Below are 16322 nucleotides of genomic sequence, written 5' to 3'. Positions count from 1 at the left end.
CACGATATTCTCGCGTGAGGGATTGCACTTGAGGACTAAAGATGTACGTGACGTACTTTTGTGGCGTCAGAATTACTTCAGTCTCTACCAGCCGTGCCTGATGGCTCCCACAGAGAACACTGCTAAGCCTCCCCAAAACATTGGAGGGATGGAGACTTCTCGCCAGCTCGCCTCTGTACTCGCGATTGCAACACCATTCAACAGCAGTCGATGCTTTCCGGCCACGCGGGATTAGCCGAGCGTTGTAGGGCGTTGCAGTCAGGGACTGTGCGGCTGGTCCCGGAGGAGGTTCGAGTCCTCCCTCGGGCATGGGTGCGTGTGTTTGTCCTTAGGATAATTTAGCAGTTAAGTCCCATAAGATTTCACACATATTTGAACATTTGATGCTTTCGGGTCACAGCACCACTCCAAATGCAGCCGCTTGTGTTGGCAACGTATGTGTGGAAAGACAATTGCCTCGTCTGGCTGCTGCTAGTCTCCGACCGCTGGTGGAGGTTTAAACGGAATGTTGCTCAGAGTCCATTACTGCAATTCCCATTCTCACACCAGTAAAATTTCTACAATATCACGATAAATGTTCCTAGACGCAGCAATACATAGTAACAATAATTTTGAATAATTTTCTCCGTCTCCCTCCCCTCTTTTATCTGTTCACGTTTTCGTTCTGCCTGATGCTATTACACACACATAGTTTCAGTAACACGTAAGTCTTTCCGCGATGTTGGGCCAGCACATACTGGCAGATGTATTTTATTGATGAAATTCCGCTCCAGTTGGTTTACTCCACGATCGGCTTTTGCTTTTATACTGAACCCATTTTCTAGTGACATCAGAAACTCATCCTGTAAATGAATCAAACGTTGTACTTACGATCCTTACCGAGGTGGACAAAAATATGGAAACACAACACATTACCATGCCTAACACTGTGTAGAAAATCGTCGTCATTCAAAACAGTTTCCAGTCGTCTCGGGATGGATCAATACAGGTCCTTCATGGTTTTCAAGGGAATATTATACCTTTCGTCCTGCAAAACAGTGGCATGTTTGATGCAACTATGACTGGCGTGGATAGCGATCATGCACTTTTCTCTCGAAATTAGACTACAAAGGCTCAGTGGTACTGACATGTGACTGTGGCGACCAGGGAGGTATAACAACTCATCCTCGTGCTTCCAAAACCAGTCCTGGACTATGCGAGCTGTGTGAACAGGGGACCATCACTGGAAAAACAAACACTGAAATATGGGACGCATCTAATCAACAAAAATAAATGCGAACCTGCAGGGCAGTCGTGGGACCCATGGAATACCACGGTATAGCTGCCCAAATCATCAGCGAACCCCCAACATGTATCACTCCTGGGACGTAAACTCGGCCAAAAGTTGGAAACAGTGAACAAGACTCAACCGACGGAATACACTACTAGCCATTAAAATTGCTACACCAAGAAGAAATGCAGATGATAAACGGGTATTCATTGAACAAATATATTATACTAGAACTGACAAGAGATTACTTTTTCACGCAATTTAGGTGCATAGATCCTGAGAAATCAATACCCAGAACAAACACCTCTGACCGTAATAGCGGCCTTGATACGCCTGGGCATTGAGTCAAACAGAGCTTGGATGACATGCACAGGTACAGCTACAGCTGCCCATGCAGCTTCAACATGATACCACAGTTCATCAAGAATAGTGACTGGTGTATTGTGACGAGACAGTTGTTCGGTCACCATTGCCCAGACGTTTTCGATTGGTGAGAGATCTGGAGAATGTGCTGGCCAGGGCGGCACTCAAATATTTTCTGTATCCAGAAAGGCCCGTACAGGGCCTGAAACATGCGGTCGTGCATTATCCTGCTGAAATGTAGGGTTTCGCAGGGATCGAATGAAGGGTAGAGCCACGGGTAGTAACACGTCTGAAATGCAACGTCCACTGTTCAAAGTGCCATCAATGCGAACAAGAGGTGACCGAGACGTGTAACCAATGACACCTCATACCATCACGCCGGGTGATACGCTAGTAAGGCGATGCCGAATACACGCTTCCAATGTGCGTTCACCGCGATGTCGCAAAACACGGATGCGACCATCATGATGCTGTAACCAGAACCTGGATCCATCCGAAAAAATGACGTTTTGCCATTCGTGCACCCAGGTTCGTCGTTGAGTACACCATCGCAGGCGCTTCTGTCTGTGATGCAGCGTCAAAGGTAACCGCAATCATGGTCTCCGGGGTGATAGTCCACGCTGCTGCAAACGTCGTCGAACTGTTCGTCAAGATAGTTGTTGTCTTGCAAACGTCCCCATCAGTTGACTCAGGGATCGAGACGTGGCTGCACGATCCGTTACAGCCATGCTGGAAAGATGCCTGTCATTTCGACTGCTAGTGATACGAGGCCGTTGGGATCCAGCACGGCGTTCCGTATTACCCTCCTGAACCCACCGATTCCATATTCTACTATCAGTCATTGGATCTCGACCAATTCGAGCAGCAATGTCGCGATACGATAAAGCGCAATCGCGATAGGCTACAATCAGACCTTTATCAAAGTCGGAAACGTGATGGTACGCATTTCTCCTCCTTGAGGCATCACAACGTTTCACGAGGCAACGCCGGTCAACTGCTGTTTGTGTATGAGAAATCGGTAGGAAACTTTTCTCATGTCAGCACATTGTAGGTGTTGCCACCGGCGCCAACCTTGTGTGAATGCTCTGAAAAGCTAATCATTCGCATATCACAGCATCTTCTTCCTGTCGGTTAAATTTCGCGTCTGTAGCACGTCATTTTCGTGGTGCAGTAATTTTAATAGGCAGTACCGTAATTCTTCCATTGACCCTCAGTCCACGTTTGACGGCTTGTACACCATACTTTCCTAGTACGGGCATTTGTATCGCTGATGAGTGGTTTTGGAATTCCAGCTCGCCTTTCAGTTCCCTAGGTCTGCAGCTCCCTTTATTTTGTTTTTGGTGTTCACAGGGCTCGCGAGTGCGACATTCAGTCCTGCAGTGACTAGCAGCTGCCGTCCTGTTACTTTTCGTCAGAATCCTCTTCAATGATCGTCCGTCACGATCACTCAACTCATACTTTCGTCCGCATTGTGACTTGGCGGATGGTATTTTTCCGCTTCACCTGAATGCGGTGTGAATCTTCGACACGGTGCCTCTTGACACACGAAACACTTCGGCTGCCTTGTTTATGAAGCACCAACCATACGAGGTCCAACAATTTACCCACGTCAAAATTTACTTAGTACCGACACAATGCACCCACGACTACGCAGAACACTGTTCTGACCACGGCAGACACTTGCAACGTGTTGAGGACATTACACAGATGCCACAACTATACCGCTTGCAGGCATGCCCAACATCTGCGTTTATGTTCAAGCATACATTTCTCGTGGTGTTTCAATATTTTTGTCCAACACCCGTATATTTTACATTGCGTGGTGGTGTAGCAAAGTCAACTTGTTAAAAAAAAAAGGCAGCTCTCTTTAAAAGTGGTGACACATTCAATAATATATGAAAAATGGGTACATCAATATTATAAAAACTGTAAATTTTGTCACATTAAAAACACTGGTATGTTTCTGCATAAAAAGGGATTTTACTTTAACTTGAGAGAAATTTTAAATTGAAAATTTTATCAACGAAAAACTGAAGGTGGTTATGAATGAAAATACACACGACACTGTTGTAACATTCTATTGTAGAATATTACATTGTCGAATATTACGCCAGTGTCGTTGTATTTTCATTCATAATGTACAAAATATTCTATCAGGGGCTAACAGAACAGTCATTGCTAAAGGTAGTAGTTTAGATTTAACGAAATTCTGAAACAGTAGCAGTGGGCCCTGCGTCCAGGTGTAGCTTCAAGTTGCGCTTCCTAGCGTGAACGGGCAAAGGCTAACGTTGTAATTGGCAGAAGAGCCAACACCGTGTTACTAGAGGAGGCCGAAATGCACGCGTTTATCTCACGCAGGCTGGCGTGAAGAGGGAAGAACTACACTGACGTGAGGTCTGAAACATGACAAGGAATGAGAATTCAGAAAGCGGACGTAATTAGTTTGATACTTAACTTTAATCCATTAATGATGAACATCGCTCTTGACGGTACATGATTCACAATATTATCTGTTCAGAATAGTAACTGAATATGGCGCCTTGCTAGGTCGGAGGGAATGACGTAGCTGAAGGCTATGCTAAACTGTCGTCTCGGCAAGTGAGAGCGTATGTAGACAGTGAACCATAGCTAGCAAAGTCGGCTGTACAACTGGGGCGAGTGCTAGGGAGTGGCGACACGCGGGTCCGACGTATACTAAAGGACCGCCGCCGATTTAAAGGCTACCACCCAGCAAGTGTGGTGTCTGGCGGGGACACCACAGCTAGAACAGAAGGAAATGCCATGAAGGCCAGTGTCTTGTCATGTACGCTGCATGAACTGCTTACAACATAAGTGTTGTGGACTGGCAAGACAGCCAATCCACTAGGAGGAGAAGCCGAAAGGCACGCGTTTAAGCTCACGCAGGCTGGCGTGAGGTCTGGAACAGTACAAGGTAATGAGACTAACAAAAATGGTACGTAGCTGCTGGAATACTCAACTTTAATCCATAATTGGTGAACATCGCTCTTGACGGTACATGTTTTACAGCATCAATAGTAACTGGTAATGGCGCCTTGCCAGGTCGCCGCAAATGACGCAGCTGAAGGCTATGTTAACTATCGTCTCGGCAAATGAGAGCGTAATTTGTCAGTGAACCATCGCTAGCAAAGCCGGCTGTACAACTGGGGCGAGTGCTAGGAAGACTCTCTAGACCTGCCGTGTGGCGGCGCTCGGTCTGCAATCACTGATAGTGGCGACATGCGGGTCCGACGTATACTAACGGACCGCGGCCGATTTAAAGGCTACCACCTAGCAAGTGTGGTGTCTGGCGGTGACACCACAATAAGGACAAGTGAACTAACACCCGAACGTAGCTATAAAATTGTTGAGTGCCGGAAACTGGCGTTTCTTTATGTGTACTGTTCGTTGAGTACCTTCTGCCTGGACTTTTGCAATGGCCAGTGACTAAACTGTAATCAGAGCCATCGGAGGAAAATACAAAGAGTTTCACTTTGGAGTGGATGAAATCGCAGAAATTATAGGTAAAGGGACAGAGTCCTTCGTTTTTAATAAAACAAGGCAGTTTCTGTGTTAATAATAATATTCATCCTGGGAATCAAGAATATCAACGGTCTTTGCCTGTTATCGATACTGATACTGTAAAAATATCAAAATTTGTGGTATAAATGGCCTATTTCTGATTGCATTGAAGTAGAATCTTAGATTTTGTACAACGCCTTGGGACTCGATACGGCAATTCGTTCCTGAGAAAAAGGGCTCTTAGCAGACGGACGAACAGGCAGATAGACGGATAACAAATGAAAACTTTTTTCGTGCGACAGGATTTCAAATGAAAACTATTCGGATTTTTTCTCTTTAAGTGCACTGTGAAACCTTGCATCTTGCCAAATTTCATGATTCTAGGTTAATGGGAACTAAGTTACATGTTTTTATGAGTGAATATGCGAGGATCGAAATATGTGATATGAATGTCCATATCTTTTGGTTACATTTATTACAACGCTAAGAGGCTACAGATCTTAGTACTGGACATACATTTCAACTTGTTACGTCTGCCTCTTCCTCAGAAAAAAGGTTTTTAACAGTCGGTCAGACAGGCAGACAGACAGACAGACAGACAGCCGGCCGGAGTGGCCGAGCAGCTCTAGGCGCTAAAGTCTGCAACCGCGCGACCACTACTGTCGCAGGTTCGAATCCTGCCTCGGGCATGAATGTGTGTGATGTCCTTAGGTTAGTTAGGTTTAAGTAGTACAGTATCTGAAATAAGTTCAACACGAAAAGTACTTCGCATATTTTCATACGCTTATGTCATATGGTATTATTTTTTGGGGTAATTCTTCTGATTCAAAAGGGTATTTTTGGCTCAAAAACGGGCTGTTAGAGGTATGTGTGGTGAAAGTTCGAGAAACTCTTGTCGATCCCTATTCAATAGTCTGGGAATTCTAACAATGCCCTCACAGTATATATTGTCTTTAGTGTCGTTTGTTGTTAGCAATATTAGCTTATTCCCAAGAGTTAGTAGCTTTCACTCAGTTAATACTAGGCAGAAATCAAATCTGCATGTGGAATGCACTTCCTTGACTCTTGTGCAGAAATGAGTACAATATTCTGCTGCATCTATTTTCAATAAGCCACCGCAAGAACTCAAAAATCTTAGCAGTAGCCCAAACACTTTTAAGTCTAAACTGAAGAGTTTCCTCATGGCTCAGTCCTTCTATTCTGTCGAGGAGCTCCTGGAAGAGCTGAAAAATTAAGCAAATTCCAGTGTTACATTGTTAATTTTCTTTATTTAAACTTAAGAATTGTCGCCTGAATATGTTTCTTATATTTCATTTTATCTGTTTCTACTATCGTGTTATAATTTCATGTATTGACTCGTTCCATGACCATAAAGACTTCTCCTTAATTTGGTCCCACGGAACAATAAATAAATAAATAAATAAATAGTTCTAAGTTCTAGGGGACTGATGACCACCGCTGTTAAGTCCCATAGTGCTCAGAGCCATTTAAACCATTTTTGAGACAGAGAGACAGACGGACAATAGAGTCATCCTGTAAGGATTCCGCTTTTGCAGATTGAGGTACAGAACCCTAAAAATCATAATTGAGAAACAAGAAACAATCCACTGTCTGTTGCAGACGCTGGAGAAGTGCGCCCGCGAGCTGGTGGAGGTGATGGGTGCTGGCTCCAGAGACGTGGAGTTCTTCGACCTGCTGGCTCGCTACGGCACTGACGTCATCGCTTCCTGCGCCTTCGGCCTCGAGACGCACAGCCTGCAGAACCCGGACCAGGAGTTCCGCAAGTGGGCGCGCCGCCTCTTCGTCCCCACGCCCGCCCGAGGCCTCATCGGTACTTTCTGCAACATATTCCCCTCTATTGCCAACACCTTTCGGGTGAGTGGTCGACTGATCGTACCCCGGTGCATTAAGATATTGTTTGCCGAAGGTTGTGCTCTGCTAACCCGAGGAGCTGACACGATTGTCATGTCTCTGGTTCACTAAAAAGTACAGTTATTATTTCCATATTAAACGCAAAACATCATTGACGACTGCCTCCGTAACTGCCTTCATTGCGGAAGGACCCTGGCTCGATTCCCGGTATCGCCTCAATTTTTTCTGAGTTTCGTAGATCTGGAACGGGGTCCACTCAGCCTCATGGGGCTAGATGAGAAGCTGCTTGAATAAAGAAGCAGCGGCATAATTACGATGCGTTTACTGGCAATAGCGATAACACAGATTGAGGACACGTTGACCGCATTCCTCACGATCGTAGGTCGCTCATCGTACTGCCTTGTAGGCAGCAGTCAACCATTCGGGACACGCCTGTCCTTGAATGCTGTCGGTCGGCGAATGTCTTTAGTTGTTAATGACATATTGACAAAACAAGGAGTTACCACTTACACATACTGTGTCGCTTTAGTGTCAGAGGGTATTACGGGATCGTAACCTAGTACTATGAGATAAGATACTAATGGTAGGAAATTAAAAAGGCGATGCGCAGCCGCCGAAGGCCCAAATGTGCACATGGGAACTGCTGCGATAAACGCGACAGTGATAAAGCGGCCAAAGGTTACCAGCTAACAGCTGAAGAGTACCGCTCAGCCATATTGTGCCGCTGGTCCCCGTGGTCAGGTCACCGTATACAGACGGTGAATGTAAACATGTCTGCCTTGATTAGCTATTTTGATTTTGACGTTTTTTACAGTGGTGACTGTTTTATTCACTGTTTTGTTATGTAATAGCGTAAACTTCACATTTGATGCCACTTTTTTCTTTTGTATATTTTTATGGTGTCTCTTTAAGAAAAAAGAATCTGCGTACGTTGGGAGCACTTTTACTAAAGCTGGCCGCAGATTATGTGTATTTAAAGCATAGCTTTGATCTTTTCTCTTAGTACCTGACACACCTACCTCGGAAGTGAGATGACTGTGTGCCAGGCTAAGGAGCTACCTATATAATTTAGAGTTTGTCTCTACTTTTCTATCAAAGAGAAAAAATATTTGTAAATGTTTCTTAGATTATTATTTTAACTATGGACTATGATTTTTTTTGATCGTACGGTGGCCTGAGGATGGTACTGTGCACCTAAATCTGTAGCTACTAAGGAAAATTAGAAATCTTGACTACCGAATAGAACAAATACATTTTTCTGTTGTATTGATCGCTGTTCCAGCCGCCAGTACGTCGGGAAAATGTAAATTAATAACTTGTTTTATTGCCATGAATAACTTATAGCTTACAGCAATAACACAAGCTTATCTCAAATGGTCTACATCTACATACATATCTGTTAACCACTGTGAAGAACATAGAAGAGGGTACTTCCCATTTTACCACATATTACGATTTCTTCCCATATGGCGAGCGAAGGTACATTTTAATTCATCCAATCAAGTCTTCGCGGTCCACCCTGGGAAGCGGCAGTATGTAGCTTGATTCCTCCTTTTATACCGGTTCTTGAACGATTGATGTTTTGTTTTCTCGGAATACTTGGCACCCATCCTCAAGCATCTGCCTGCTCAGGTTTTTCGATATTGCCACCACGATTTCCTAACAAACCTGTGATTAATATGCCCTGTTCTACTTGGTGTGGGGTTCAACTTGAGCAACTGGCTTTTGCTTTGGTGTTATTGAGTTTGCTTGCCAGGAGCTTTCCATTATTTCTCTTTACACCTTTTATGTGTATTTTAAGTATGGATCTAACTCTATATTTTGTATGTTAGTTGCAGTTTTATTGTTAGACGCTCATATTGCCTTGTGAAGTAATTTTAATAAACGACTACTCAAATTGCACTCTAGCTATTAAATTTACGACTTGGTTAGTCGTGTTCTCTAGCTGTAGTGCCCTCCGCTAGCCTCAGATATTTCTATAAATACGAGACGCATCCTGCCCGTCACCAGCAGTTTTGATCTGATGTAATTTGATTTTATCAGGGAAGCAAAAACAACATTGGTCAAGCCCTCTGCTGCCCGCACCGAAACAGAGTTTATTGTGCCGTATCGTTCCCTGTGTCTCCAGCAAAGCTAACGGATGCCATTGAACAGTTCTAGGAGGCCCTTTACCAGTGCTTTTCCAGACATAATTTCTTCAGGTCTGGTTGATACGAATATTATGTGTCTCTTAATCTCCAATGCCTCGCGTTCGAAGATCAAATGTGATGCGGTTTCCTCGCCCACACCACACATCCTACATTTGGAGTCTTATTCTATTATCCCCATTGTATGTGGTGTTTTTTTGAAATTCCCATGACCTGTCAATAGTCCAATCACGAGTTTCATTTCTCTCCTGTTTAAGCTCAAGATTGAGATAATTCTCTTAGAACATAGCTTCGGCATCAATACCACGCCGTTATTGCTTTTGGACTTTAGCCCAATATTCTACGTGCTGTCTCCTTGTTCAGCCTCGTAGTTTTATTTTGTTCATCGCCTTGGTGATTATCAGGACAGGTTCTGGTTCAATAAATGGTGTCATCGCCCCTATCCTGGCAAACCTACAGGTTTACTCATTACTACTAATCCCTGAGTGACCAGGGACCCAAAATAGGTTTACCCTACTGCTTTCCCCAAGCACTACAAGGACTTTGTGGCATTCTGCCACGATCTTTGGTCTTGTTGCAGAGGCTGCCAGTGCTTTCAGGGCTGCTTGGCTGTCTGAATAAACCTCTGTAGCATCTCCGCAAATTCTCCTCCACACACACACCCTGATGGAAGATATTTCTGCTTGAAACACAGTGGCCATCTTCCCTAGAGAGACTGCACTCTCAAGCCTTGGCTGCACTCCATACATCCCGGCCCCAACATCTTGGTCTGTTTTCGAACCGTCAGTGCTCCAGACTATGTCCCCAGTACGGTGTCGAAATTTGTTCTCCCAGAGCTCTCTACTTCCAATTACTACATTGAAAGGCTTACTGAAGCAGATGGGAGTTATTATATAGTCGGCCGGCATTTGACCAACCATACCTAAGTCTGCCTCGCTCTGTATTTTAGTGTGAGAGCCTCCTGGCTATCCCAGTGAGTCCCAGTTTTTTCCAGTCTTTAACCTGTGTGCTCCACCTGCTGCCTCCATCTGTACCCATAGGAGTAATGGGGGCATGTTCAGCATGGTACCACATCCCAGCAGTGGATGTGTTGTTAATTCTGCCTGTAATAGCTAAGCAGGCCAGTCTCTGTACCTTTACAATCTCCTTAGCAGCTACCTGCTGTTCTACCTTTTTCCAACACACTGTAGGCCCATAAGTGATCATAAGTCGTGCTACCGCAGAGTATATGCAGTACACACCCTTGGGGCTTAAGGCCCAGGTTTTACCACAAGCTCTCCCATACTCATTAGAGTACCTTTCGCCATGGAATAGGTGCTCCTTACGTGAGGGGTCCACAATAGTTTCTCATCGAAGGTTACACCAAGATATTTCACTGTCCCCTGCATTGGTGGAGTTTCATCGAGAAGCTTGATATTCCAATATGAGTGTTGGATCTGCTTCCTCGTAAATGGTACTATAGCAGTCTTCTTAGGACTGACCCCTAGATCCTGTTTCGTGCACCAATTTTGCATAATGCTGTTGTTTTGGTAGAAGAGCCAACACCGTGTTACTTGAGGAGGCCGAAATGCACGCGTTTTAGCTCACGCAGGCTGGCGTAAGGAGGGAAGAACTATACTGACGTGAGGTCTGGAACATGACAAGGATTTAGAATTCAGAAAGCGGACGTAATTAGTTTGATACTTAACTTTAATCCATTAATGATGAACGTCGCTCTTGACGGTACATGATTCACAATATTATCTGTTCCGGATACATAGTAACGGAATATGGCGCCTTGCTAAGTCGTAGCAAATGACGTAGCTGATGGCTATGCTAAACTGTCGTCTCTGCAAATGAGAGCGTATGTAGTCAGTGAACCATCGCTAGCAAGGTCGGCTGTACAACTGGGGCGATTGCTAGGGAGTCTCTAGGCGAGACCTGCCGTGTGGCGGAGCTCGGTCTACAATCACTGATAGTGGCGACACGCGAGTTCGACGTATAACGAACCGCGGCCGATTTAAAGGCTACCACCTAGCAAGTGTGGTGTCTGGCGCTGACACCACAAATGCAGTGTGTGCCATAGCTCTGACTTTACTTGAAAATTTGCGAAGTACTACTATAACAAGATCGTCTGCGTATCCCGGGCAAAAGTACTGTCTATAATTTAATTCTACAGTGAGTTCATTCACCACAAGGTTCCGCGCAGTAGAGGGAACAGGACCCCTCCTTGTGGACTGCCTCTGGTGGTGCTGATTACCATTTTTTGTTGCATCACGGTGGCTTCTACCTTTCTACCTCTAAGTATGACTCTAATCCACCTGTAAACGGTGATCTCCAAGCCATGCACCTCTGCTGCCTTAACCATGGATCCAAAGGTCGTGTTGCTAAGACCCCCTTCGATGTCCAAGAAGATGCAGAGGGCTATTTCCTGATAGTGTAGAGATTTCTCCATCTTCCCAACAAGATGGTGGAGTGCATTTTCACACGATTTTTCTGGTTGTATGTATCTTGTTTTATGTGTAAACGGACCCCAGTTAACCTCCTCTCCCTAACACGCACGTTGACCAGTTTGTCTAATGTTTTAAGAGAAAAGGAGGACAGACTGATTGGTCTCATACCCTTGGCCTTGGTATGATCAATTCTCCCTGGCTTTGGAATGAAGACAACCTTCATTGCACCCCAGACGTTAGGAATGATTCCTACTGCTAGGCTAACTCTAAATAACATGCATAGGAATCTTGTGAAGTTCACTCCTGCTTGTTGCAAGAGCTCTGTAAAAATTCCATCTGGGCCAGGTGACTTGAACAGTTGGAATGTTCCCACCACCCATTGAATTTTACTATGGTTAACACATTCTCTGGCAGATTCCCAGTCCTCCCTTCGAATAACTAAAAATGATATCTCACAGAGAACTCTTCCTGGTCTATGTTGTCTCTCAGAGTACATTGAGGAAAATGAGTCCTGAGCTTCATGTGCGTTTCATGTACTTTCCTTGTATACTGCTCATCCTCTTTCCTTAAAGTTCTTCCTGGGTAAGTTGGTATCATACTGAGGATTTTATGAAGTCTGGCCTGAACAACCGTACCCTCTACCTCCCCACAGAATACCTTCCAGGACGCCTGCTTTGCTTGCTAAATTACAAGATTGTATTTGACCTTCTTGCAAAGTTAAACAGTCTTTAGCAGTTTCAACTGTGATTCCAGGTTGTTGTTCCACCAGGATACTTTCCTATTCTTGCACTTCTTGGTGACTGAGCAGTTGTCATGGTATGAGGTCATGATGGCAGAGGTCAGTGCCTCTGATACCTTCTCAAACTCTACCGGATTACTTATCAAAGCATCGAAGTGCCGACTTCCGATAGGCTTTAGTTGAGGTCCCTCCTGTACGCCTGCCAGTCAATTTTTCTGGGATTCCTATAGGACATGGTCTGTTTAATGCCCATTTCAACCTCGAGCTTAATATACATATGGTCTGACGAGGATGGCCCTAGAGCCACATGCCATTGTTTGACATAACTACCCCTCAAAGTGGAACTGAAGGTTATGTCAATTACCTCTTCCCTTATTATATTCCTGAATGTAGGTTCTGTGCCCTTATTGAAGATCTCAAAGTTATTAGCTAGAAGAAATTGTAGACTGTACTCACCTCTACTGTTGGTGTCAGTGCTGCCCCACAGTTGTGTGCATTAGAATCGCATCCAACCAGTAGTTGGTCCCTCTGTTGTGCACAGACTTCCATCAGTCTCCTCACCTCCTGTGAAGGAGGAGCACTGTCCTCGTAAGGAAGGCATTCTGAGGTCATTACAAACTCCCTCGTGATACCTTCCTCACGCTGCCGCATCCTGATGGTCACTAAATCCCTAGGACAAAAGTCCGCCATCGACATCAAAGGAATTCCATTTTTTTACGTAAATGCACGTTCTGGAGTTTCTTATATTTCTAGCATAAACCAGATTATCTCTAGTGCCACTGGAACCCGATACATCCCCTTTATATAAATAGTGTTCCTGAATCAAGGCTCTGCCCACTTCTTGTCTTCCCAGAAGACGACTCACGGCAGCAGTGGCCACTTTACTGTGTTGCAGATTTATCTCCAGCACATTCAGGCTCCATCTTGCCGCCATTGTCGCTTCTGATGTCTTTGATTACCCTGATTGCAACCTGTGAGAACCCCAAGAATAGTCTCAGGTACCATTCTCGCATTGCCTTCAAGGACTTCTCTCTGGCTTCCACCACAGGGGTTTCGTTGTTTGATGCAGCCTTCCGGTTGGTTACCTTCCAACCCTCTGTCGAGACTTTCATGTTTTGAGACCCTATTTTCTCAAAGACTCTGGAGAGGTATCATAAGGAGTTTTGGCACCCAGATTAAAATCTTTGCTGTCTCGAAGAGCTCAGTCGCTGTCTTTACCGGCAGATTTGCATCCTCCCACGTTGATATTAGGGGCACCTTTTGATTAAGCCTGTCCACTCTACCCACCCCCTCACAGACAAAGATAAGAGCACTGTGATCCAGATAGACTCTCCTGAATTTGGGTCCTGGACCAGTGCCCCCCCCCCTCCAATCTTCTCAAAGAGGGCCATCTGCACAAGCTCCTCCTGCTGTGAGGTGATCTTGACCAGTGGATAGCCTTGCTGGATAACCACCATGCTAAAAACCGAGACTGCAGTACTGTAGGTCTATTTCCCTATTTCTTGCTTCAGCTTTTTCTGGATACACTTATCCTGAGAAGTGGAAGTCTTAGATCCCTCCCTTGTTCTCTTACTGCCTGCCCTCGGTGTGGAAGGCGTTTGTACACTCCCTACGCCCTGGGACAGTCTTTCCTCGGAGGTCTTGGGCTCAAGCCCTTTTAGTCCCGTCCACTTTTGTTGAGGAAGCCACTCTTTTCATTCCATTAAATTTTGATCTCTAAGAAGTTTCCTCCTCTGAACCCCACACAAGTCTTTGATCTTAATCTGGTCCAACTTCTTGGTAATCATTTCCATTTCTTGAACAGATCTCTCCTCCTGTTTAGCTGAGGGGATGTTATCCATCAGTTCCAGCCACGATGTTTGGGTGTCTGAGGTCTTAACTTGCCCTTCAGTATTGCTATTTTTTGTGTCATTTTGGTGCCATGGGAGTTAGGGATCTAACCGGTCCACACCACGGAAACTCCATGCGGTGCAAGGCTAATTATTCAGGGAGGTCGCCTGGATCCCTGAGGCTCCTTTCACGACTCATCTTCCCATGTGCCACGCACCTCTCGGACCGCATCACACCTTGGATTGAGTACTGAGGAGTTGGGAAAGGACAAGGAATGGATGTGGGATGAGAGGTCGTTGTGGGCCATACTTAGTCTGGTTCATCGGCGAAGACCTTACTGACCGTCGGTTCCCACAGCTAGCCTAGCCTCAGCTTCACACTAACACACAAGCCTCTCCATGCACATGGACAGTGCTACTTCAAGGTTGTGTCCCCCAGAGAGGCACCAGCACTTAATATATCCGCAGGTATAGATTTTGACGTTAATATGTACATCAGAATATTTTATGATGTGTGTGGCTGGTATGCATGACTATTAATCAAATAAATATTTTATTTTTATGATGTATCACCAGACCTGTTATAGATTTTGCTTCAGTTAGTATAACTTAGTTGGTTACATGACTGTTTTTTATTTGTAACAGATCTGAAGAGGGCAGTAGCCGAAACCGCTAATAGTGGATCACAAAAAAAAAAAAAAAAAAAAAAAAAAGAGAGAGAGGAAAAGAAGCGTGATCAAGGCAGATCTTATTTTTAAGTGCCACAATATGATCATGGATAATTTACAGACTTTATACTTTATGACTGAATTTGGTAATATCGAAAGACTTGCGGGTGTTCTGTAAATAATCTACTTAGTGCACTGACTACATTTTATCAGTAGCCTCTCCAAGACTCACAGTCTGCGACCTGCACTAGCTAGCCGGAGCCTAATGGGTTTGTTGCATTTCATATCCTCACAAATTGCTCACAACCAATGTATGTGTTACATAGGCGCATAATATTTTCACCACTATTTCAAATATGCCTGTTTTGTGTTATACAATGACACAGAAAGCTAGGAACCTACCAACAAGTTTCCTTTCAATTCCTACTAGGTATTCATACATCAACGTCTTCATGACATTCGGTAGAAGTGAAATACGGTGATCACGCTGTCCGTGGGAAAGGAGTTTCCCTTCCAAATTAACGATTACGGTATCTGCTGTCGCCGTGTCCCACCAGTAGGAGGCGTACTCTATTTTTCAGGGTGTGTGTTTCACGGACAACTAGAAAGCTGGTTATTGGTGAATGATCTCCCAAGCGATTCGCAATCATCTCCTCAAATTTTACTCCCAGAACTATTTCTTTTTGAGAACCTTCATCGTTTCTCTGTGTCATAAGCTATCCAGGTCACGTAAGCTGTTGTCCACGGCGATAAATATCTTCCAGTGAGGACGAATCCTGTTGTCAAGCTTTTATCTTCATATTTGTTCTGCTTTCCGTTTTGTATTCTGCAGCACTAAGCATTAAATGCATGTTTGCAAATTCATGCATCTTCCCCGTGGACAGGTCACAGAAACTGTGTACTGATTTTGAATTAGTTCCTCTAATGTCGATGAGGCAAGTAGTTGTTTGTTATCAAACACAAGCGATTTAAAAATATGTCGAAATTTCATAAACATATAAAATTTCGAAATTTTGATAAAAATATTCGGTTTAGAATTGTCTTCTGTATAGGTTTGCCCCGAAGGCTTTCGGACACTCTGTATCTGTAAAATCATTCCAGTTTTGCAGAGACCATGTACCAAGTATTTTGACCGAGATATTCCGTAATGGCGTAATGTATTCGCCATTGGAAAGACCGTGCACGTTTTTGCTTTCACACGAATAAATGCACAGTTGATACTATGAACCACGTGGCTCGCAGAAAATTGACTAAGATTATGGTGTGATCAATACTCAGAGAATAGTTCTCTCAGATTTTTATACGTTACATTCAAATTTGCTTGTTACTCTGATTCAACAATTCCCACAAAGACATTCAGTGTTACCACTTTACTTGAGCTAAACACCCAATAAATAAATAAATAAACGCTCAGAAGGGGAGGATGAAACGAAATGCAACTTCGAGAATTGACAGGGTATGTGATGTTATTTCAGTGCCGTCG

The 16322-nt window shown here is 44.4% G+C and overlaps 1 protein-coding gene across 1 annotated transcript in view; it reads left to right on the top strand.

Moving 5' to 3' along the window:
• Positions 1-16322, top strand: part of LOC124616356 (probable cytochrome P450 6a14) — a 105700-nt gene that overhangs the window by 63266 nt on the left and 26112 nt on the right. The window contains exon 3 of the mRNA XM_047144666.1: positions 6773-7027. Within this exon, the coding sequence (XP_047000622.1) occupies positions 6773-7027 (255 nt within the window). The remainder of the gene's footprint in view (positions 1-6772; positions 7028-16322) is intronic.

This window comes from Schistocerca americana, chromosome 5 (assembly GCF_021461395.2).
Source record: "Schistocerca americana isolate TAMUIC-IGC-003095 chromosome 5, iqSchAmer2.1, whole genome shotgun sequence".
Classification (NCBI taxonomy): Eukaryota; Metazoa; Arthropoda; class Insecta; order Orthoptera; family Acrididae; genus Schistocerca; species Schistocerca americana.
Note: the sequence above shows the minus strand (reverse complement) of the source record. Positions and strands in the feature narration are given on the sequence as shown.